This window comes from Erinaceus europaeus, chromosome 5 (assembly GCF_950295315.1).
Source record: "Erinaceus europaeus chromosome 5, mEriEur2.1, whole genome shotgun sequence".
Classification (NCBI taxonomy): Eukaryota; Metazoa; Chordata; class Mammalia; order Eulipotyphla; family Erinaceidae; genus Erinaceus; species Erinaceus europaeus.
In genome coordinates, this window is record NC_080166.1 from 118,049,105 (window position 1) to 118,074,187 (window position 25,083).

A 25,083-nucleotide genomic window follows, 5' to 3' on the forward strand; every position below is an offset into this window, starting at 1 on the left:
TGTGGGCACCTAATTGAGAACGTCTCTGCTGTTACCCTGCTGGAGCAGTAGATCCTGGAAACCTTAAATCCCAAATGATGAGAATAAGGTAGGAGGAAAGTGATATTACTATATTTAGCTCTCTAGTTTAAAAAAAGTAATGATAATCTGCACATCCACCTCTCCTTTAATGAAGTATTCAGTTCTTCAGAATATGGAATTTCAAAAGGAGTTCTCTGCCGTGTTTACTATATGCTCTTCATTTCCCCCAAATCTCAACAATTATGAAATTTCAGAATGAAATAAGTACATATGGACACTCTCTATCGGAGGTCAGTGCTGATAAGGCAGAGCTTCAGATGAACTGCCTCAGATTTCTGTTGGAGGTTTGTCTTGGGGGGTGGTGGTGAAGTGAGGGGTCATTCCATGAGCAGGAAGAGAGAGCCCAAATGGAGAACGTTGTACATAACAGACTCATACAAATCCCCAAAGAAACTAATACTGACTTGTGAAGTCAGACTTCATTCAAATACCTCTCAACAAGTCTCTCCAGCCTTGTAAACTGTGAAAATCAAATTGATAAAAGAGTGAGAATATGATTCTTAAAAAAAATGAGGGAGTTGGGCCGTAGCGCAGTGGGTTAAGCGCAGGTGGTACAAAGCGCAAACACTGGCATAAGGATCCCGGTTTGAGCCCCCGGCAATGAAGCAGGTGTGCAGGTGTCTGTCTTTCTCTCCCCACACCCCTGTCCTCCCCTCCTTTCTCCATTTCTCTCTGTCCTGTCTTAACAATGACGACATCAACAACAATAATAACTACAAGAGAAAACAAGGGCAACAAAAATGGAAAAATAAATATAAATAAACATTGTTGTTTGTTTGTTTTTTACCAGAGCACTGCTCAGCTCTCTAAATAAATATTTTTTTAAAAAAAGAGAGAGAGAAGTATGTGAAACCTTAATGGACTGTGGTCCTTCACAGCAACCCAAAGATTCAGAGGGAGAAGATCCTGAGCAGGTTTAAAAACTCAGAGGACAGGGCCAGGGCCAGGCGGCGCCATACCCGGTTAAGCACACACATCACCATGTGCAAGGACCTGAGGTCAAGCCCTCACTCCCCACCTGCAGGAGGGATGCTTCACAAGTGGTGCAGCAGGTCTGCAGGTGTCTCTCTCTATCTCCCCCTGCCCTCTCAATTTCTCTCTGCCCTATCAAAGCAAAATAGAAAGAAGAAAAAAAAAGTGGCTGCCAGGAGCAGTGGATTCATAGTGCTGGCACTGAGCCCCAGTGATAACCCCGGAGGCAAAAAAAAAAGACCCAGAGGACTAGGGGTTAAAGAGGTTGGGGGGACAACGTGCCCTGTGGTAGAGGAGGACAGTGGTTGGATTGAGAGTGAAGAGTAGTGACACCAGTCTTGGAGAGACGTGAAACAACCCCCATGACAGCAACAATCCTCTGTAGATCAGTAATTCCTTCATAAAAGGCTTTAAAATGGGGGAGAAAGGGGGGTGTGAAATAATGTGGCTGCTAAAAGAATTTGATAGAGACCCCGGAGAAATCGAGTCCAATGGTATGAAGTTTGCCCCATGGACTTTAATAGATCGAGGTCTTTAATTCGTTTTCAGTTAAAGTCTTTAATATGCTACATATGTTATATGGTATAAGGTAAGGCTTCAGCATTATTCTTTTTTTTTTTTTCCCTCCAGGGTTATTGCTGGGGCTCAACGCCTGCACCAGGAATCCACTGCTCTTGGAAGCTATTATTTTCCCCTTTTGTTGCCCTGGTTGTTTTATCATTGTTATGGTTATTATTATTGTTGTTATTAATGTCATTGTTGTTGGATAGGACAGAGAGAAATTGAGAGAGTAGGGGAAGACAGAGAGGAGAGAGAAAGATAGACACCTGCAGACCTGCTTCACTGTTCATGAAGTGACTTCCCTGCAGGTGGGGAGCCGGGGGCTCGAACCAGGGTCCTTATGCCGGTCTGTGCGCTTTGTGCCACATGTGTTTAAACCCGCTGCACTACTGTCTGGCCCCCTCAGTATTATTCTTTTTCATGCAGATACCCTGTTTTGCCAAAACCATTTATCGAAAAGATTGTCCTTCCCTCACTGAATGGTTTTGGTTCCATAGTTTAAAAATCAGCAGGGATTTATTCTGAGATCTCTGTTCTGTTCCGTTAGACTATGTATCTCTCTTGAGCTCCCCCCCCCCCTTTGATGCTTTGGAAGCTTCCTAGTTAAATTCAGGGTTTAACTGTAACATTGATGTGAACCTTCAGATCTGAAAATGTATGTGTGTTTTTTTTTCTTTCTGTGACCTTGATTTTTTCTTTTTTAAGTTTTTCCTGGTACCATTCTTAATTCATTTCTCTTTCATTATTATGTTTATCACAAACAACTCCATATCCTATGTAAGAGAAAAAGCAGCACATCACATACTCAGTCAATCAAACACAACCACTAGGAGGCTCACAAACACACAATGAAGCAGAGGCAGGTCAGAATCTGTGTCACAACCAGTAGGTCTGAGCCCTAACTCTAGGAGATAGACAAGGAAGGCATCAGTGTGGGGCAGAATGTTCCGGGCAGGCTGTACTTTGGCTAAACTTCTAAAGAAATGTTACAGTTTGAATTAATAGCCGTGAGAGTGGGGAAAAACAGAGCTAATTCTGAAAGAGGAGGAGCCTTGTAAGGCAAAAGTGGGAGGCAGAACTGGACCTGGGGTGTGGGATTTGACTGAGACTGTGAAATGCCCACACCTGAGCAGGTTAAATAGTTGAAGGAACTTGAGGGCGGGAGAGATAGCCTAATGGTTCTGCAAAAGACTTTCATTCCCGAAGCTCCAACTTTCCAGGTTCAGTCTTCAGCACCACCACAAGCCAGAGCTAAATAGTGCTCTGGTGAAAAAGAAAAAAGAAAAGAAAAGGGAACTTGATTAGCAGAGTGAGGCATATGGATAGACTTTAATTTTTCTTACATACTCAGCTACATGGGTTAATTAAAAATAGTCTCCTCAAAAAAAAAAATAGTTTCCTTTAAGATAGAGTGCAGACTTTCTAAGCTTGGGGTTCTAACCAGTAGGATTATATTTATGAAAGAAAATGTTGGGAGTCAGGCAGTGGCGCAGCAGGTTAAGCGCACGTGGCCCAAAGCGCAAGGACCGGCATAAGGATCCCAGTTCAAACCCCCAGCTCCCCACCTGCAGGGGAGTCGCTTCACAGGCGGTGAAGCAGGTCTGCAGGTGTCTATCTTTCTCTCCCCCTCTCTGTCTTCCCCTCCTCTCTCCATTTCTCTCTGTCATATCCACCACCAACAGCATCAATAACCACAACAATGTTATACAAGGGCAACAAAAGGGGAAATAAATAAATAAATAAATATTTTTTAAAAATTTTAAAAAAGAAAGAAAATGTCAAAGGGCTTGCTTTTTAACAGCTGTAGCATTAATCTCAGTATTAGGACCCAGGAGTTAGAACCACTTAAATATCCAATTCATTCTTGTTTTAATATGATGATATATTGGGGCTGGGGAGATAGCCCAATGGTTATGGTAGATTTTCATGCCTGAGGCATCAAAGGTGCTAAATTCAATCCCCAACATTGCCATAAGCCAGAACTGAAAAGTGCTCTGCTAAAAAATTATAAAGTTAAATATAAATAAATAGGGAGGATGGGGACACACATTTAAATGTATTGCAAGCTTCCTAAGAACGCCATAGGCATAGCCTGACCAATTTCACCATTCTCCTATGGATATATATAGATAGATATTGCTATTTCTAGAAGTGCTGCAAAAATATTTCGATACATTTACCCACTTCAGTGAGCAAATATGTAAGGTATAACCCTACAAGTGGAATTAGTATTTATGAAAAGGTGTCTAAATAGACAGTCATCACTTTGCATTTATTTATACTCCTCCTAGCAGCGTGTGAGTTACTTTCACCATAAATACACCTTCACCTTTATTGTTGATGCTGTTATTTAAAAACCTCTGTCAGGGACCCAGCTGTGACACACCAGTTGAGCACACACGTTATAATGTGCAAGGACCTGGGTACCAGCCCCTGGTTCCCACCTGCAAGGGCGGGGAAGCTTCATGAGCTCTGAAGCAATTCTGCAGGTGTCTCTCACTTTCCCTTTATTCCCCTTCCTTTCTCAGTTTCTGTTTATCAAGTAAAAAAAAAAAAAAAAGTAAAGAAAAAAATAACTTTGTCCATCTGAAAATGGATGCCACTGTTTAATGTTCATCTCTCTCACTGAGTGAAAAGGAGCATCTCTCTCTCCACTACCTGTTTGGTAATGGCTTCCATAGGCTGACTTGGGGTTGGCAGTCTTGGTTCACTCATGGTAGGGCTCTACTCCTGTGCTTTCAAGTGTGGTCCAGGATAGAGCATGGAGGGAGAACAGAGAAGATGCTATGAGTCTATTTGCAGCTTCATTTCTGGACATCCATGGCAGGGATGGGGGGACAGACTTCCTGTGACTGTGTAAGTGCTGGCTCAGCACCCCAGAGTCTGTCTGTCTGTCCCCCCCACACACACACACACCTGCTTCACATAGGTCATCTATTCCACTCCAGCTGTTTTCCAAACTGTAGAAATTGTGTTCATTATTCTCTGTGTACTTTCCCCCACAGAAATCTAGCATGATATTGACTCAATGTCTCAAGGAGCCAATAGCCATTTATCAAGGCTGCAGCCACCAGCTCACAGTGCCTCCGATGCCTGCAGGAGTCCAGGAAATTCCACTTCACAGCCACTGCTTCCAATGATTGTGTTTTTAAACCTCTGAAAAGAAATGTTTGTAAACATACCTAAATGTTGACAGGGCTCTCTAAGCAGCAGGTAGATTTTCTCTTTGCAGGCAGATTTAGTCATTGCTCCATCACTTCTCGCCTCTTTATGTGTCTTTGATGGACAGGCATGGATGAGAGTCTCTATCTGAAGGACTGTCACTAAGATGGGCACACTGTGATCCATCAAATGCCCACTGCCTTCTTTGCCACTTAGGGCATCTTTACTGTTTTCTTCATCTTACCGTCCAGAAATGCTTCCTTGTGAAAGAACGTGATTCTTTCTGGCTCGAGACCTCTACAGTCAATTCAGTTTCATGCGCATTTCAATGAGGAAGTTTTCTGATCCTTTAGCCTTCTAGGCCCAATGGTACTTGTCTTCCTTCCATTTTTCCTCCTCCTCCTCCTTCTCCTCTCTCTTTCTTTTTCTTTCCTTCTGTCTGTTTTATATATACCTAGTAGCTATTAACTTTTTCTTCATGGACTTCTCTCCTTTCCTTTCCTTTGCTTTGCTCTCCTTTCCTTTACCAAAATACTGCTCATCTCTGGCTTATGGTGGTGCTGGGGATTGAGCTTGGGACCTCTGAGCTTCAGGCATGAATAACCACTAGGCTCTCTCTCTGGACCTTGATTTTTATGTCTTAAGTTTTTTATGTCTTCAGTGTCTGTATTCCCAACAGATTGATTGTTTTCCTCTCTTTCATTAAGCAAGTAGATATATGACTTGCATATGGCATTTATAGTCAACCTGCAGCGACCAGCATCACCTCAGAGGGTTACAAAAAAATTAGTCAAACTTAAGAGAATGTAATAGGATAATATTTTTATGGGTAAACACAGTCTTGCCTACTGTGTGTCACAATTTGCAATTTGTCCTGTATATCCATAAGGAAAGGGAAGGTCTCTAGATTGAATTTAAGTTCTCCCTTCTAATTTATATTATAATATATTATATTTTTCATTTTTACCAGAGCACTGCTCAGCTCTGGTTTATGGTGGTGTGGGGGATTGAACCTGGGACCTTGGAGCCTCAGGCACAAAAGTTCCTTTTGCATGACCATTATGCTATCTCCCCATCCCTAATTTATTTTTGTAATATGGTGTCAGGGGAATGAACTCATGATCCCCCAGATTTGTAATATCCCTGCAGCTCCCCCTCCTCCAACCCCAGAACCTGGGTGAACTGACATTTCACCAGTGAAGCACATGCCTCAGCATGTGAGAGACTCTGGGTTCAAACCCCAGCAGCTCATGGGAGGTACAAGCATGGTAGAGTGGTGCTGTGGCATCTCTCCCTCTCTCTGTCTCACTAAATTAAGTCTATTTTCTTTCCTTTTTGTTTTTGATAGAGACATAAATGGGTGGGGCAAAGAGAGAGAGAGACCTACAGCACTATGTCATTGGTCATGAAGCTTCCCTGCTGCAGGTGAGGACCAGGAACTTGAACCCAGGTCCTTGAGAATGGCAATGTGTGCCCTAGGCTATTCCATCTAAATTCTGAAAATCAGCATTAGTCCCACTTCTTTGGCCCTCCTATTCAGCTTGCAGTTGGCCTTGTAAGAGGGCAGGTGAGGGGCTGAGTGGAGGCACACTCAGTTGAGTGCACACATTAGCATGTGCAAAGCCCCAGGTCCATGCTCCTGGTACCCACCTGCAGCGGGGAAGCTTCACAAGCTGTGAAGTAAGAGCTGAAGTTATCTCTCTGTCTGTCTCCCTTTCTGTCTCCCCTTCCCCTCTCAATTTCTTTCTTTTATTTTAATTTTTTTTAATTTATAAAATGGAAGGATTGACAAGATCATCGGATAAGAAGGGCACAATTGCACACAATTCCCATCACCAGAACTCCATATCCAATCCTCTCCCTTGATAGCTTTCCTATTTTTTTTTAAAGATTTTATTTATTTATGAGAAAGATAGGAGGAGAGAGAAAGAATCAGACATCATTCTGGCACATGTGCTGTCGGGAATCAAACTCAGGACCTCATGCTTGAGAGTCCAAAGCTTTTCCACTGCGCCACCTCCTGGACCACGCTTTCCTATTTCTTTATTCCCTCTGGGAGTATGGACCCAGAATTGTTATGGGGTGCAGAAGGTGAGAGGTCTGGCTTCTGTAATTGCTTCCCCGCTGACAGGCATTGACAGATTGATCCAAACTCCCAACCTGTCTCTCTCTTTCCCTATTGGATAGAGATTTGGGGAGGTGGGGCTCCAGGAAACATTGGTGTGGTTGTCTGCCCAGCGAAGTCAGGTTAGCAGCATGATAGCGTCTGGAACCTGGTGGCTGATCCCCTCTCAATTTCTCTCTGTTCTATCAAGTAACGTAGGGGAAAAAGAGGGCATGGGGGGGGGGCAGAAGAAGCTATCTCACCAGTGATGGGAGCCCCAAGTCAGTGCTGTTTGCAGAGTGCAGCTTTGGAGACAATTGCCTGGCCTGCTGCTCAGCACATCCAGTTCCCTGTGTGGGGTCAAGTTGTCAGGACTACATGAGTGGGAGATGCCGTAAAAGTGTCTGCCTCCTCCAACCCAGGCCTTCCCAGAGCACTTAAATCCAGTGACAGGTTTCCTCAAGCAGATGTGCTCCACTTGAAATAAAATTTTAAAATAATTAACACCTGGTCTGCTTAAGAAAAAAAAAAAAAAACTTGAATCCATGAGCCGGATTGCAGAAGTGTGTGGATTTAGGGACTTTTGAAGGTGTTCACAATGTGGAGGAATTGCACAGACTTTCACAATTGGACGTGACTGGCTTTGAGCCCCAATCCTACCAGCTATTAGTCCTGGGACCTTGAGAAGAGTCCCACTAAGTCTTGCTTTGCTTGTCTGTGAATGGGAACATTTTCACCTTGTGTAGTTCTTCTCTTCTTTCTTTTTTCTTTCTTTTTTTGGTTTGTTTTGGGTTTTTCATATTACTCATTTATTTGATTTGATAGGACAGAGAGAAACTGAGAGAGGAAGGGTGCCGGGCTAGCGTGGGGGTGCCTCTTCCCAGGCGCATACTCTCTGGAGAGAACTCGACCAGAGCCAGCCTGGGCTGCTACTCACTCAGCGACATGGGAGAGATGACTCATGAACTCGTGTTGGAGTGGCAGTGCAATGTCTTTATTGATCAGAGAGCCAAGGCTTTTAAATGGTAGACCTGGAAGTGGCAAGTCAGAAATGGAAGTGGCTAGGAAGAGATAGAGAAAGGCAAAAGTGAACTGGAAAGGTAGGAACTTCCTTAGCAAATATTGCAAGGGTTTTAACTGGTAGGATTAATATTACCCTGCAGGCAGGGAGGATCTCGAGGTAGAAAGAAGATAGATCAAAGGAATGGAATGGATAGGGATCTCTCAGGCAAAACAATGATTATGTAGATAGGTCATATTTTCAGGAATGCAGTGTGCTTTGTGAGGCTCCTCACAATTACCCAACATCAAGCCTCACAAAGCACCCTGCAGAAGGGGAGAGAGAGAGACAGAGAGACACCTGCAGACCTGCTTCGCTGCTGATGAAGTCGAGTACTGGGGGCTTGAACCTAGGTCCTTGTTCATGGCAATATGTGCACTCAGCCAGGTGCACCACCGCCTGGCCATCACCTTGTGCAGTCTTGTGAGCATTAAATACCAAGGAGGCAAAGGCCCAGCATAATGCACACAGGGGCCTAAGCTCAGTGAAGGACTGCTTGCCTAGCTCCTCTTCTGCCTCTTTCTGTGGCACATTGTATAGTCTTCTCTTCCATCTGTAGCAAAGGGAGCTCTGGCATTGTGTGATGACTGGTGACTGGCCCTGAGAGAGTCCTCACACTTTAAGATCTCGGTTACACTGTCATCACAGGGGCCAGTCAGCACAGGTGGGGAAGCACTTCCTTCTTGGGTCTACTAAAGGGTAAAACAGAGAAATAGACTGGTGGTTTTGTCCATCATCCTGCCTCTAGCAGCACCTCATCTCCCTGAAGTTGGTCTTAGAACTGAGGTTTCACTTCTGGCAAACAGAAGCCAATAGATTTGAGTCCTAGCTCCCAGAAACTGGCTTGCAGTTTGGGGGTCCCTACTCCTGTTTCTTCTGTCAGGGAGAAAGAGAGAGAGAGGTCAGCATCTTATTCTCAGTTCTAGTGGCTCCCACTCTGGTGGAGGATCTTAAGCTTCCTGTGTCTAACCCCTGCAGGCAATTTGTTTGTGTTTTTTTTAATTTTTATTTATTCATTATTGGATAGAAGAGATAGAGAGAAATTAGAGGAGTGGGGGAGATAGAGAGGAAGAGGAAGACAGAAAGACACCTGCAGCCCTACTTCACCTCTTGTGAAGCTTTCCCCTTATAGGCAGGGACCAGGAGCTTGATCCTGGGACCTTCTGCACTGTAATTTTTATTTTTATTATTGGCAATTTGTGAACAGCACAAGTTCTTGGACTCTTTCTCAAGCTACCTAGCCAAGGAGCTTGCATGGCAGAGGCAGAGAGAAAAATATTTTCATCAAATGCTGAAAATATTGAAATAAGAAATGGGTAGAGTAGGGTGTATAGCATAATGATTATACAAAGAATCTCTCATGCCTGAGGCTCCAAAGTCCCAAGTTCAATCTCCCACACCACCATAAGCCAGAGCTGAGCAGTGCTCTAGTGAGGAAAAGGAAGGGAAAGAAAGGGGAGAGGAGAGGAGGGGAGGGGAAGAAAGGAAAGGAAAATGTGCTTGAGGAAGTGGCGGCAGTGGGTAAAGCGTTAGATTCTCAAGCATGAGGTCCTAAGTTTGATCTCTGGCAGCTCATGTGCCAGAGTGATGCTCTGGTTCTCCCTCCTCTATCTCTTTCCTATCTCTCACATTAATAAAGAAATAAACTAGATATGTCACAAAAATAAATGAGCAGCTTATGTAAGCAAACACTTCAGGCTGTGATTTGAGGGCCTGAGACCAAATAATGCCATGTTTCTAGATCATCAGAACAATTGTGGAAAACAGAAAGAGTAAAAATGTTCATTCCCTGTTGTATGCTTTACACTGGGTTCTAGTTCTCCCCCGCCAAGAGAATTAGATCAGGCCTGCTAATTTCACGGGCCCGCTTGGCCCCGCCCCAAGGAACCCCGCCAGAGTTCCAGAGTGACAGAGTTGGAGGGGGTTCCTGAGTTCGAGAGGAAGAGAGAGTGCTTGTGCCGCCGCAAAGAGACAACAGAGTTCTGTTTGGTGATTAGTTTGTCTTAGTTTATGAATCGTTGATCCTGAATAAAGAAATACAGCTTCCCTGCCCAGCCATTGTCTCCGCGTCTCTGTTACCCGCCCGTGAAGCTAGCCCGGCCAGCAAGAGCCGCCGAATTTTAACAACAATTCCCTCTGACCTTCCCTCCACAGGAAGATGGCAGGGACACAAGTCATGTGCCTGTTACCGGCAGAGAAAGGCATCTCTGGGTGATTAATTTGTCATTGTGTGTATATCACAAAGTAATTCAACAAACCTGGGTACCTTCTCCTATTACACCCAGGCTGTGTTTAGTAAACAGCACTGGACATATAGTGTGTCTTTCAGTGACAACAGTATTGTGGGGAATCTGAGATATAGACGTTAAATAACGTGCCCACAGGTAAAGCCGGTATTCACCGATCTCTCTGTCTCAGCCTGCATATCTTACACTGCAAAATGCTAATTAAGAAAATGTTATTTCAGGGCTGGGGAGACAGCATAATAGTTATGCAAAAGTCTTTTATGCCTGAGACTGAGTTCCTAGGTTCAATCCCCAGCATCAACCATAAACCAGAGAGCAGTGTTCTGGTGTGTCTGTCTGTCTCCCACTTTCTCTTTCCATTTCTCTGCCTCTGTCTCTCTGCCTCTTTCTCTCTCAGTCTCTCTACACACACACATGCAAAATAAGATTTATTTAAAAAGAAAATTTTATTTCAGATTGGGAAAATAATGAAAATTTCACATCAAGTCTGAGGTGCACAGTAGGTGTTTGGTAAATGTAGATTTTCTTTTCTTCTATTAGCATGGGTTCCAGTGAAGCCACATAAAAAAACATCTTAAGTATGAGGGTAGACCCATAAACCCTTATTTTTGCCAAACAGTAAAGAAAAGTTTGACAGATTATGGCAGAACATCCTATAACTATTAAGAATGGTGTTATTAAAGGTTTATGAAAATAATAGAGTAGAAAGTGTTTATGATATGATAACAGATTTTAAAGCAACATGCAAAATAGTATATGCACATTTATAACAACTGTATAAAGTGTAGACAAGGACTTGGAAGCAAAAAATAATACTAGGAGTTAGTAAACATGGGTTATATAATGTGGTTCCACAGTGAACCTGGGACCTTTTGCCATAAAAGTCTTTTTACATAACCACTGTTACCTCTCCAGTCCCTGCCTTCCAATCTTAAAAGCAGAAAAGTTCAATAAAAACAGAAGCAGTGTCAGTCCTGCATTAGCGCTTCTGTGGCACAGTGAGGAGGACCTTGATGAGTCTCAGGTGTGAGGACACTAGTATTTTTTTTTTTTTTTTGGACACTAGTATTTTAACCCCACCAGCACATGTAGTGGGACCTGTCAACAGTATGTTTGGTTGCCACATTAAGTGTGTGGTACATCTTCAGGTAAAAAAAATCTAGAAAAAAGAAAGGTTTTTGTTACCCTAAATATGCCATACAGTAATCAAACTCTTGCTTTCTGTAACTCCATAAAGTTAAAAAAAAAAATGTTGATTAGAAGTTGACTTTACAGGCAAGGGAGGTATCAGTGGTTATGCAAACATACTCTCATGCCTGAAGCTCCGAAGTCCCAGGTTCCTGCACCACCACAGCCAGAGCTGAGCAGTGCTCTGGAGAAAGAAAAAAAAAAAAAAAAAGACAACTTCACTAAAAAGTAGAAAGCATCATTTAAGAAGCCTCTCTGCTGGAGTTTGGTGACATGCAAATTTTCTTTGACTAAAAAAGAATGGTGCTAGAACACTTCAGCCCCAAGAAGACTGTTTCATAAAATACTGATACATGTTTTGCAGCTAAGTGAGACAACTCGTGAATAGAAATGTGTGAGTGAAAGCGCTTTAGTTGTGAGAGTTTTTGAACATGTAAAGTAGTGGATACAGTTAGCTGATCAACTAGACCTACTGGGAGCTTACTACAGCTTCGTATACCTGCTGGGAAGGAGGCAGAGCCAGAATATTTTCCCTCAGTTTTGTAACTCCAAGAGTAAGTATACCACAAAGAGACGACTAGCCTGACTATGCAGCACTTTACTGTAACTGTGAAGACAGCATTAGAGACTTTGTGCCAAGTTGTAGACTCTTTTGTCTTATGCTTCCCAAGCTAGAACTGGGTCTTTTCAGCAAATTAAACTTTTGCGGGGCTATATAGCTCGTTAGTTACTGCAGTCTAGTGAAAGTCAGCAGCTACAATCTGGGCCACACCACCACCCCAGTTTACCCATAACCCCTCAGCACGTTTACCCTTATTCTGAAGCACGTAGCTATGCTGGGGCTCGAGTGGTCTGGTGTGATAGGAGAGCAATGGCCCCAGAATCTAGAAGTTTGTTTAGTTCACATGTTTCACTAACTTGGTTCTCTTGAGGAAGTCAGTTAAGTCAGTAAGGAATGTTGGCGGGTGTTGTAAAGACCAAGTGAGAAAGTGCTGTAAAAATAAGTGTTGGGGAGCTGGGTGGCGCACCTGATTGAACGCATGTTATAATTGTACAAAGACCCTCAGTCCCCACCTGCTGGAGGAAAGCTTTGTGATTGGTGAAAGTGTTGTCCTCTGGGCCTTTGAGTATTATTCAGTAATAAAAGGCTATTTAAGGTCAAAATGGCAGACTAACACAGGACTTATGTATCTATCCTCTTACTAGCATCAACAGTAAGTGTCGGGCTGAGTTTCACTGACGGGAGACAGACGACCCGGGACTCATGGCTGGGTTGTACGCAGTATCTCTTTATTCATGCAGGACACAGCACAAACTAAGCTGAGCTAGACTAAACTACAACTACAACCAACTAAAACGAACAATGCTATCCTTATATACTTTCCAAGTAGGGTGTGAACAAGATGTGACGTAGAGAGGGTGGAGAGAAAAGCAACTGGTGAAAATCAGGGTGTACTACGAGAGGGGGCGTAGCAGAAACACATCATGAACTGGTGGGGATTAAACCAATGCCCTGAAGTGGTTATGTAAATAGAATATAGAGGTTATGTAAATTGAATACAGTGTTAAGCAGGGGGTATTAAACCAATGAAACAGAAGGGGTTTTTAGAAGCAGAATTAGAAGCATACCAACAAGTAAGACCACAGCAATGCATGAAAAAACACAGGGGGTCCGGCGGTAGCACAGTGGGTTAACTGCATGTGGCGCAAAGCGCAGGGACTGGCGCGTAAGGATCCCGGTTTGAGCCCCCGGCTCCCCACCTGCAGGGAAGTCGCTTCACAGGCGGTGAAGCAGGTCTGCAGGTGTCTATCTTTCTCTCCCCCTCTCTGTCTTCCCCTCTTCTCTCCATTTCTCTCTGTCCTATCCAACAACGAACAACATCAACAACGACAATAAAGATAACCACAACGAGGCTACAACAACAGGGGCAACAAAAAGGGAAAAAAATGGCCTCCAGGAGCGGTGGATTCATGGTGCAGGCACCGATCCCAGCAATAACCCTGGAGGAAAAATAAAAATTAAAAAAAAAAAAAACCACTCACAGAAACAGACTTCCACTGCAAGAGACAGAAAGGTCAACAGGCAGGCAGGTGGCACAGAAAAAAAACACTTTCTCTCAAGAAGATTAAAGCTCTACTTCTTGAAAGCAAACCACAATCAGGAGACATCTATAAAGTATAGGACTCTGGTCTGGTGAAGGACAGACTGCTCAAATCCAAGCACCATAATACCACTCAAGTCTGCAGCAACCTCAAATGCGAATTTAACAATTGTAGGGATGGAGAGGGATAGTTAGGTCACTTGCTGGAGCTCTACAAGATGAAACCACATTGGAATTAGATGCTGAGGCAGATTCAGAGAGGATTTGCTCCCTAGCTTGCTGGACACTGCTCCTTGGGCTTACAGCCCTACACACATTGGAAATCAAGAGCAGGAAACAGGTAGAAGAGGAAAAGGAAGTAAGGACTTCAACCTTGCTGATGGGGGTTGCTAACGGGGACTCTGGGAGACGCCATAGTAACAGTCTGTGTGGGTGGATGGGGGGTAGGGGTACAGTATCATTTATTACAGAGGTGCGCCGCTATGTTCCATCGCTGGGGAGCCAGAGACGACCCGAACTGCCCCTGGGCTACAGACAGACTATGACCCACATAGTCAACGACTGCCACCTCTCCAGATTCAAAGGAGGTCTTGAAACTTTACATCAGGCTCAACCTGACGCTGTTGACTGGCTACGGAAGAAGGGCAAACGCTAGAAGAAGAAGAATTACAGAGGTCTAAAATTATACCTTTCAACCATTTATAGTCATTATAAAAACATTAAAAAATTAAAGGATACTTAGAACTCATGTACACTGCAGCAAGGATGAATCTTTAAAACATTCTGCTAGAAACAAAGGCTGTATATTGTGACTTCATTTACATGCTGTATTCACACTAAGCAAATCCATAGAGGTGGAAAGTAAATGAATTGTTGGAAGGACTGGGAGTTGGTGGGTGTAGGGATATATTTTTTCTTTTTGTGTGTGTGTGGTATTTTTTCTCTTTAAGTACTAATGGGTCCAGAATTTATTTTGGAAGTGATGAAGTTGATTTATTGGCATTTTCCATAGAATTTTTCATTTCAACTGGGTAAATCATGTGCTATGTTAATGTTACCTCAATAAAGTTGCTATGGAAAAAGAATAGGTGGGATGCAGACACTATTAATAGTAGTATTTGCTTTCAGCAAATGACCAGAGATTAATTCCAGCAAGGATCATTCAGGGCTTGATTAATTTCTTATTAACATCGATGAAACCAAACTGCATCTGATCAAAGGCCTCTCACAACCTGTTGTCCTGTCACTGCTGTCCCTGCCTGTGTGTCCATGAACACCAAGTGCAGCAGTGTCCAAACGTGGACAGTGGGTATCAGTTTGCTTGCAATAAACCCCCCTCCCGCCCCCCAGAGAGTGAAGCACTTGTATGTGCTTAACCAGGTGTCCCACCACCTGCCCATCCCTCCATCTCTACCTCTCCCTCTCCTCACAATTTTTCTCTGTCCTGTCCAAAATAAATAAATAAATAAAATATTTTATTATTATTATTAGTGATTTGATATTGATTTACAAAACTAAGAGATAATGGGTATAATTCTACAACATTCCCACCACCAGAGCTCTGTGTCCCCATTCCCTCCATTGGAAACTGCAGTGGTTCTCCCAAGGTCACAGATTATTGACTATTATTTCTTGACTATTATTTCTATAACTATATATATATATATATATATATATATATAATCATTTGTTTTTTTCTTTTCTTTTTTTTTTTTTAATTGCCTTCAGAGTTATTGCTGAGGCTCGGAGTCTGCACTACAAATCCACTGCTCCTGGCGGCTATTTTTGATTGGCTAGGACAGAGAGAAATTGAGTGTGGGAGAGATAGAGAGGGAGAGAGACAGAGAGACATCTGCAGACCTCCATCACCACCTGTGAAGCAACCCCTCCGCAGGAGGGGAGCCGAGTGTTCAAACTGGGATGCTTGGCCACTGGTCCTTGTGCTTCCTATTATGTGCATCACCACCCCGCCCCTCCATTTTTTTCCTATGACCCACCTTCTCTTCCTAAATCAAACCTGTACCTATTACTACATCCAAATGTCTTTCCTTTTTACCTTTTCTTTCTCTGGGTCCTGATGGAATTGGGTTTCAGAGTCCTCTGGTCATATTCCCCTAACATTTCATCCCCTCTGGGAATATGGACCAAAATTCTTTTGGGGGTGCAGAAGGTTAGAGTTCTGGCTTCTGTAATTGCTTCTTCACTGGACATGGGTATTGGCAGGTCGAGCCACACCCCCAGTCTGTTTCTATCTTTCCCTAGTGAGGTAGGGCTCTAGAAAGATGAGGTTCCAGGACACATTGGTGAGGTTGTCTGCCCAGGGAGAAAATTTTTTTAAATAAATATTAAATAACTCTACCCACAGTAATTCAGCAGATAAAGAACAGAACTAAGGTTTGACTCATCAAACTCCAAAAAGCTCGAGTTCTCAACTACACTTTTAGGGCTGATCCTACATTGAATCCTACAAATCACAAACACCTGAACAAAATGCAGAGGGAAATGGGGAGGAGGTGGAAAAGAATGTAGTTGTAGATATTATATGTCATCTCAGACTTCTGGACATTATCTAATTATACTAATGACTTAGGTTACTAGAAGGAGGTCAGATCAAAGACAAGTGAGGATCTATAGTTACACGGGTTCCAACTCCTGTAAATTCCGCTGATCAGCTATAAAACTAATTAAGTTTCTGCCTTCTGTCTTTGTTCTCCAAACATTTTTGGTCTTGCTGTTGTGTGCTGAAATACCTGTAGAGAGAACTACAAAAGATTTCAGATGCTGTGGATCGGGAGGTGGCGCAGTGATAAAGCTTTGGACTCTCAAGCATGAGGTCCTGAGTTCGATGCCTGGCAGCATATGTGCCAGAGTGATGTCTGGTTCTTTCTCTCTCTCCTCCTGTCTTTCTCATTAATAAATAAATAAATAAAATCTTTTTAAAAAATTCAGATGCAGTCAGAACAAGGAAATGTTATAGCAAACACCCCAAACACAGAGCTTTAGAGTTTTTTTTTAAAAGACTCCCAGAGATTGGCACGCGCTGCAGTCACCTATGAAGTGTCCCCCAGACTTGGTGAGGGAGGATCTCACACAGCTGTGTGCAAGAAGGAGTCTCACAGCAGGCTTCCTGTTAGAGCATCATATCGTGTACCTTGCAGAGGCCCCAGGTGCAATTCCTAGCACTGCCATTTCCCACAGCTCCCTTCCTCTCCCTCTCCCTCTCCCTCTCCCTCTCCCTCTCCCTCTCCCTCTCCCTCTCCCTCTCCCTCTCCCTCTCCCTCTCCCTCGCTCTCGCTCTCTCTCTCCCCTCCTCTTTCCCTCTCCCCCTCTCCCTCTCCTTCTCTCTAATTTATTTTGGATAGAGAGAGAAATTGAGAGGGTAGGAGAAGATAGAGAGAGAAAAACGGTCCAGGTAGCAGCACACCCAGTTGAGTGCACATATTACCATGTGCAAAGACCCAAGTTCAAGCTCCAGGCCCCCACCTGTAGGGAGGTGTACTTCAAAAGTAAAGCAGGCCAGCAAGTGTCTGTCTTTCTCTCTCCCTCTCTATCTTCCCCTCCCCCTCTCAATTTCTTTCTGTCCTATCAAATACAATAGAAAGGGCAGGGGGTATCTGAGACCGGACACACTCCAGATGGTTATGTTGTGATACCTAGTGCCCATAATGGCCGCCTTTTATGATCTTATTAAGAACAGAGCTGGTGTGTAAAGAAAAAAGACAGGAACAAAGGAACAAAAACCTGAGCTATTGCAGGGATGGACTGTCCCTGGGAGCTTGATCAGTACGGCCATTATAAGGTGGCGGAAGTGTCTTTTGCTCTTATTTTGCAGTTGCACTTTTCTTGTGCCTTGTAAGACACTAAAAAAAAAGTTTGTTTTTACTCAGGTGCCACAGCAATACCAACAGCAAACTACCCCAGTTCTGAATATCTCAGAAGGGAGATTAATTGGTGAAGTAAACCAGGCACTGCAGAAAAGAAGATGGAGGCAACCAGATGCCTTATGTGCAAAGGGAGGGTGGAGAGAGAGAGAGAGAGAGGAGTGAAGGAACAAACGACGCATGCGATCTTTCCCTCAAACCATGCGCTACAAAAGGAAGACTGAGCTAAGTAAATGCTGAAAAGACATCGATCAAATTCAAGGCTGTACAACCAGCCCTTGCTAAATATTAACTTATTTCAGTAAGACATATCCCATAAATTGCCAAGACAAAGTGATACCCTACTTGGCATGCCCCCTCCCCCCTAAACTTCAAGGTATCATGCAAATAATTATATTGCCAGATAAGGATTGGTTGCATTCAGTGATTAACATACAAATGTCCATTGGGCAAACAGGAACTGTGACATTAGGAAAAAAAAAAAAAAAGATAAAAAAAATAAGCTATCATCTATACTCTGGTAGCACTGTGACCATAATTGAGGCGGGGATGAAGACAGTTGCTGGGGAGATGGGGAGAGGATGCTTACACATCAGACCTCTTCAGGTATAAAGTGAGCTCATATGCTTTCTTGTTAACTATGTCTCCATGAACCTTCCTTTCCTGTGACTATAACCAGTGCTGGAGTACACACAGAAACAAAACAAAAGTAAACAGAATTATTTAAGGGGTAGGGAGGGCAGAAAGGAAGTCACTTTTTATGGGGTTGTATTGTTATGTGGAAAACTGAGAAATGTTATGCATGTACAGATTATTGTATTTATTGTCGACTGTAAAACATTAATCCCCCCATAAAGAAAAAAATGATTTAAAAGTCACCTTTCTCCACCAACAGAAGGTTACCAAGGAAACACAGGATCATACCCCATCAGTTTGCATTGCTGACACATTTTCTGGGAAAAAGTACACACTCTTTCACCAAGTGTTCAAGGTCTTTTCCATCCAATCCTACCCTCTTAGTCAAGAGCTTCCTGGCTCCTCCTTAATGGACATGACTGTAGGTTACCCCTTAAGATCTGGAAAGGCTATAGGTCTAGACAGAGGGATGGCTGGATGAAGCCCACGGTTGGGGGAAGCTAATCTGGGTAACCTGCACCAGAGTCAAGAGAAACCAAAAGCCAAGAGGCAGTGGAGTTAGAACAGCCATGCAAAAGACAATACTTGCAGGGATCATTTCTACAGTATGTTACTAAAGAAAAACCATGCAAGGTCAGAACTTTAATAGTGATAATATAAGGAAGTAATTCTCTCACCTGGAGTAATTCTTTTTTTTTTTTAATTGGGGAATTAATGTTTTACATTCAACAGTAAGTATAGTTTGTACATGCATAACATTCCCCAGATTCCCATATAACACTACAACCCCCACTAGGTCCTCTGTCATCCTTCTACCTGGAGTAATTCTTTCAAAGGGAGAAGCAAATAGGTTTAGCGACAGAGAAGAGGAAAACAGGGTGGGGAGGCAGCATAGTGGTTATGCAAAAGACTTTCATGCCCAAAGTTCCAGGTTCAATGCTTCTCACCACCATAAACCAGAGCTGAGCTGCACTATGGTAAAGAAAGGAAGGAAGGGAGAGAAAGAGGAGGAAAATGTTGATCTGCTATTTTCTGTTAATTCTGTGAACAGTGGCAATATTTTAGTTATTTTAATTAACACTATATGTTGCTTCAGGTATGTTTTTTTAAATATTTTTATTTATTTTATTTTTGAAAGAGATGCAGAGAGAGAAAGAGACATAAAAACACCAGAGCACTGCTCAACTCTGGCTTACGGTGGTGTGGGGGATTGAACCTGGGACTTAACTATTATGCTGTCTCCCCCACCCCAGTTATATGTTTATAAGAACTATATGTAGTATATGTACACTATATACTATATATCTATATAACATATAATAATTAAGCATGTAATAATATGATACTGTGTATTATGTGTTACATAAATAATATATATTTACATGGGTGTGTAAATTTGATTATTTCAGTGTGAGAGAGTATATAAGAAACTGGCATTCCCATTTTATTTCACTTATTTGTTTCAAATGCATTTGATAGAATGACTGATTCAAAGGTCCAGGACTAAGAAGATAGTATACTGGTTATGCAAATAGATTTTCATGCCTGAGACACCAAAGGTCCCTGGCTCAATTCTCAGCACCACCGTAAGTCAGTGAGCAGTGATGTGGTTAAAAAATAATAATGATAACCAAAAGTCCAGTGATTAGGCCAATCTTGACTATTTCAAAATTCCATGCTTCTTAGAAAGAAATGTTGTTCATTGATGCAGTAAGTTTTGAAGAATGAGCAATAAAGAAACTCTCACTCATGGGAGCAGGCGTGTGGAGACTTGCTATCTAGTCAATACGCATTTATTAAACACTTACTGAATGCCTCCAGCTGCATGAGGTGCCTTGAAGACAAAGGCTGTATTCTTTATTTATTCTTCTTTATTATGAAGAGCTTAGCAGCCTTCTCAGGAGCCAGGCTTTACTGTAAGAAATAGCAAAGCAAAAGCAAGCAAAGTAAAAGGGGGTCTGACTGAGCTACTAAGCTGGTACATAGAGAGCAGTGGTTTCACATACAAACCGAGCGTGAGGCCTCTGGAAGACAGAGCAGAGAAAACAAGGTCAGGAGGACAGAAAAAAGCATCACTTGAAAGAAAAAGGCAAACAGGATGGGAAATTTAGTAACTGATGCCAGAGGGATTTATCCTTTGCTTCATTGCCCCCAGTGAACCCCAGAGTTTTATTCTCTGCAAAACACTTTTATATGTATTCATCTCATTTTAGCTCTAGTGCAATCCAGCAAGGAAAGTGAAATGGAGGGTGGGAAGAAGGGAAGGATTTGGAAGATATTTATAGGGGAGAAACAGTGGGATTTTTAGAACCAATTATTTTTTTCCATTAAGAGTGAGGGAAGGGCTGACTTTACTTACTCAATCAGCCAATCGTTCACTAAATCACTTGTGCTACAAATACTTCTTGGGGGTCTGTTCTAGCATTGGGTGCTAGGTAGATTGGGTCTAGGTAGATTCCAGCACTATTCCTTAGGGCAGAATTCCTGACTGATTATCTTCCAAGTCTCACCCTGTGAACTTGGGTTGCCTGAGTAAAAGTGACAGGTAAGCAAATTTACAGAAAGCTTTTATAGGAAAGAGGTCTAGGATATGAGACAGAGTTGGGAATTATTAACCTGCAAGTGAGAATTAAGCCAACAGTGGGCTAGCTGATTGCGGGAAATCTGGGTTAAGACATTTGACAATTGTATGTTTCCATCTCTTTCTGCGGGAAATAAAGAAGATAATATCTACATCTCAGGATTATCTTTGATCAAATGAATGTGAATGGGCCCAGAAAACAGCAAAGTGTTAGAAAAATTGAAAATACAATTACTGCTATGTCACTATGATAGTATGTGCATCTTGTCTCATTGAACAGCCTGGAAAATTCCTCCAAGTCCAAACTTTCACACCTATATCCCTTCATTATCTCATTATCATCACACCTCTCTGCAGAGGTCAAGTGCTACATGTGAATGTAAGTGTCTCTTGATAGGTCTTGATGTGAACAAGCCTTGATAACTCAGACTCTGAATAGAAAGTAAGAATATGAGATTAACTCATAAGTGGATTTTAGAAATGAAAACCCTGTCTGATGAGGGACAGAGGCAGGAAGATAATGCAAGGCAGAATAGCTGTGCTGTTGTTGAGCCCCATTTCTGAAAGCACAGCTAGTGAATAATTAATAAGGAAAAAATATTTCCATATAGTCTGACCACTGAAAAGTGAGGAGGAGGGGGAATTTGAAAGATGAATTTGATTTATGATCAGGAAAACCCCTGACTGTCAAAATGAAAGCCAGGGAGTAGGGAGGGGGAGCCAGGATACCTTTAGAGGAGATATTTAAAGCAAAATTGAAGGAAACTAAATTTAGGATCACAGCTTTGACTGAGTGCAAGAATGAAGTGGGTAACATAGATGTCCATTCCAAAGATGCTGCTTGTTTTGTCATTTAAAGTTCCATAAAACTGAATTTTTTTCTTTTTTTTTTCTCTTTTATTTACTTATTTATTTTTATTTTATTTCTTTTGCCTCCAGGGTTCTTTTGCCTCAGGGACTCGATGCCTGAACTACCGTTCCTGGAGGATATTTTTTCCCTTTTTGTAGCCCTTGTTTATCATTGTTGTTATTATTGTTGTTGCTGCTGCTGTCATTGTTGGATAGGACGGAGAGAAATAGAGAGAGGAGGGGAAGACAAGAGGGAGAAAGAAAGATAGACACCTGCAGGCCTGCTTCACTGCTTATGAAGCGACTCCCCTGCAGGTGGGAAGCCAGGGGCTCAAACTGGGATCCTTGCACTCGTCCTTGCACTTCGCACCATGTGCACTTAGCGCACTGTACTACCGCCTGGCTCCCAAAACTGATTTTTAACAGGGTACCAAGCAATGACACATCTAGTTGAGCATACACATGACAATGCATAAGGACCCAGGTTCAAGCCCCAGTCTCCATGGGGAAGCTTTATTAACGTTGCTGCAAGTAGCTCTCTTTTCCTTCTCAACTTCCCTCTGATTCTATCCAAAATAAATAAATAAATATGTTTTTTTAATTTATTATTGGATAGAGACATCCAGAAATCGAGAGGGGTGAGGGAGAGAGAGAGAGAGACACCTGCAGCCCTGCTTCACCACTTGTGAAAGCTTCCCCTCTGTAGGTGGGAACCAGGGGCTTGAACCTGCATCCTTGCGCACTATAATGTGAGCACTTAAGCAGGTGTGCCACCCCCTGACCCCAATGAAATATGTGGTAAGGCTGTGATTCAACCAATAGCTTTCATAGAGTAATCTTTATTTGGGGGATGTTACTGTAAGTCTATGAATTAGATAGAAATTGTCTGGGAATAATAAGTGTTTTTACACTCAGTTTCTTCCTTTCTTTTTTTTTTTCTTTCTATTCAGTATGATGTCAGAGTTGTGGTTCAGTACTATGACCAGTCAGTCCATTGAACGTTACAGTTTTGGCTTATTGATGAGCCCACAGTACATCTCCTATGCAAGTAGCCGCTTTACCTCAGAAATTAAGAAGGGGGAGAGCCAGGGAGATAGCACTGTGATTTGTGTGCCATATTTGCATGCCTGTGGCCGGCCATAGAGGTCTCTGGTCCACTCTCTAACACCACTATATGCCAGAGCTGAGCAGTGCTCTGTCCTTTGTTTCCTTCTCTCTCTCTCTCTGTGTCTCTCATTAAAATCAAATTAAACAGAATTTCTAAAAGAAAAGATATTAAACAGAAAAGTTATCACATATTAGAAATTTTCTTACTCTACTACAGCAAGACAAAGTAGATGTGTTTCCAAAAATTTTAATACCTAAGGCCTCAAAAATTTGAGCTGTAATGTTCGTCTTCCTCAGACCACAGAAATTAGTGTAAAGGGCCAGCTTGTTTGTGGTTTTGGAGGTGAAGAGACTAGAGAAACTAGATGTTTTCTTCACTCATCTGCTCAAGCATCTAAGCCTCCTCAGTATACATCTGACATGGTGCAAATTCCCAGAGACAAGTGTGGGAGGTAAGAGCCCTTGCTCTCCCCCAATAAAAGAAAAATAAAGAGCCCTTGCTCTAGGGCCTTCTTTGGTCCAGTGAAGACATAACCAGGGTTAGGGCCAGGGCATGCTTAGCTCCACTTTTGGATAATTCTGGTAACTTTATAAGTCTAAGCCTTGTGCATGTGCAGTTTCTGTGTACCCCAGAAACTTTTCATTCAGATTCAGAGAGAGAGGCACAGATAGCATAAGCATAAAGTCGTGACATGCACAACAAAGACATTCTACCTAGTGAGCTAGTCCTCCACAGTACTGTTATGCTTATGATGGTATCAAGAATTGAACCTGGGACCTCAGGGCCTTAGGCATGAAAACCTGTTGCGTAAACCACTATGCTATCATCTCCAGCCCCAAATAATACCTCTGAAGGTCTCTACAGCTGAAGAAAAAGTCCTGGAAATCTGAATCAAAGTCAGCAGATTGGGAGTGGGTAGATAGAATAATGTCTATGCAAAGAGACTCATTCCTGGAGCTCTGGAAGTCTCAATCTCCAATACCACCATAAACCAGATCTGGGCAGTGCTCTGGTTTAAAAAAAAAAAAAAAGTCAACAAGTCTTAAATTTTTCCACCTTAGAGGGAACCCTCCCCATTGCACAACTCTCCGAAGTGTGTGACCATCCCAAGTGCTCCTCAGGCCTTTCCTCTCAGAGGATGTCAAAGATGGCCTCAGGCCTGGGTGGATGGGGAGGGGCTTGCTCCTCCAGGCAGCCACAAAGTGAACTTTGGTCCCTCCTCCTCCTAGTCTTTTCTTCAGCAAATGCTTTTTCTTTCCTTCCCACAGCTAGTTTGGTATTCTCCCCCTCAGACCATTCTCTTCTCAAACCTGTCGACTTCTTGTCCTCAGATTCCTCTTAAAGAGGACAGGCGTGAAAGGAAAGGTGGCATCAGAAAAGCAGCCTAGACTGTAAAATGATTGTCCTCACTGAGGTGACTGTAGATGAAAAGACAGCTTCAAAATTCTCCAGGAAGTAGAAGTACATATGAAGACAAGGCTGGCCTCGTGCTGATGGAGGTTCACGGAGCTTCATGACATTCTTCTCTTGACTTTTGCGTGAAAATACTGAATAATAAAATGGCTGGTTTTGAAAAGACTGGGGGTTTACAATAACGCTTCATTTCTGCCTGTTAATATGAATAAATACATCATTGCCTAATGTGGAAAATGCAGAAACTGAACCTCTCCTGCCCTCTCTCACCTTCAGCTCCACTCTGACCTGGTTATCTGGAACTTGCCCTCTTTTTTTAATCAGAATTGCCCTACAACTTAATTCCTTTAGCCTGAGTGGCTGGAGAGCGGTATGTCTTCCTTTAGCTCTTATGAATTCGAAAAAGTAGACTCCTTCCTAATGCTATTTAGACCTGGCCCTGCTGCCTCTGGGTCAGAGTGCCTCCTACCCTAGCTATGACTTTAGAGTGACATGGAGTTACTGAGAGTCCCGAATTATTACTATTGTTGTTCCCACTTGTTTCTGTTTGCTTTTTATTTTTGTGTTTTACTTACTTTAATGAGAGAGCTACAGAGAGAGACCAGAGCACTGGTCAACTCTGGTTTATGGTACTGCAGGGGATTAAACCTGGGGCTTCAGAGTCTCAGGCTGGAAAGTCTTTTGCATAATAATGATTATGCCACTTTCCCAGCCCATGGGCAGCTCCCAATTTAATAATCCTTTTTTGACCATTTTTCTTCTTCCCCCTTGGATCTTATTGGTTTTGAAAAAAAAAAAAGTGGCTAGAACCCCTTTAGCAGTGAAAATATATTGAACAATACTAAGCCTGCAAAATGCATTTTGGATACAAAAGGTTGTTTTCAGTTGAGACTGCATTGCGATCTAGAAACTTGAAGACAAGTAACTTTATGAGTCAAAAGATAAGGGAACCAGCCAGCAGATGTTTCGGGTGGAGTTTGTGTCTCAAGCTGAAGGAGCGATTTGCAATCGGTCTTCTAACTGTCCTTCTGCCCAGGCCTGCCCCACCCTCTCCACCTTCGTAATGGCTCTGCATTTTCTACAGGACAAAACTCAAATTTCCTAGCGGCAAATGAGATTACTCCTGACCCCACTTGATC

The 25,083-nt window shown here is 42.7% G+C and overlaps 1 protein-coding gene across 1 annotated transcript in view; it reads left to right on the forward strand.

Moving 5' to 3' along the window:
* LOC132538664 (uncharacterized) overlaps positions 1-19,058 on the forward strand; it is a 99,961-nt gene extending 80,903 nt beyond the window's left edge. The window contains exons 3-4 of the mRNA XM_060191871.1: positions 17,364-17,481; positions 19,045-19,058. Of these exons, the coding sequence (XP_060047854.1) occupies positions 17,364-17,481; positions 19,045-19,058 (132 nt within the window). The remainder of the gene's footprint in view (positions 1-17,363; positions 17,482-19,044) is intronic.
* Positions 19,059-25,083: the final 6,025 nt, after the last annotated feature.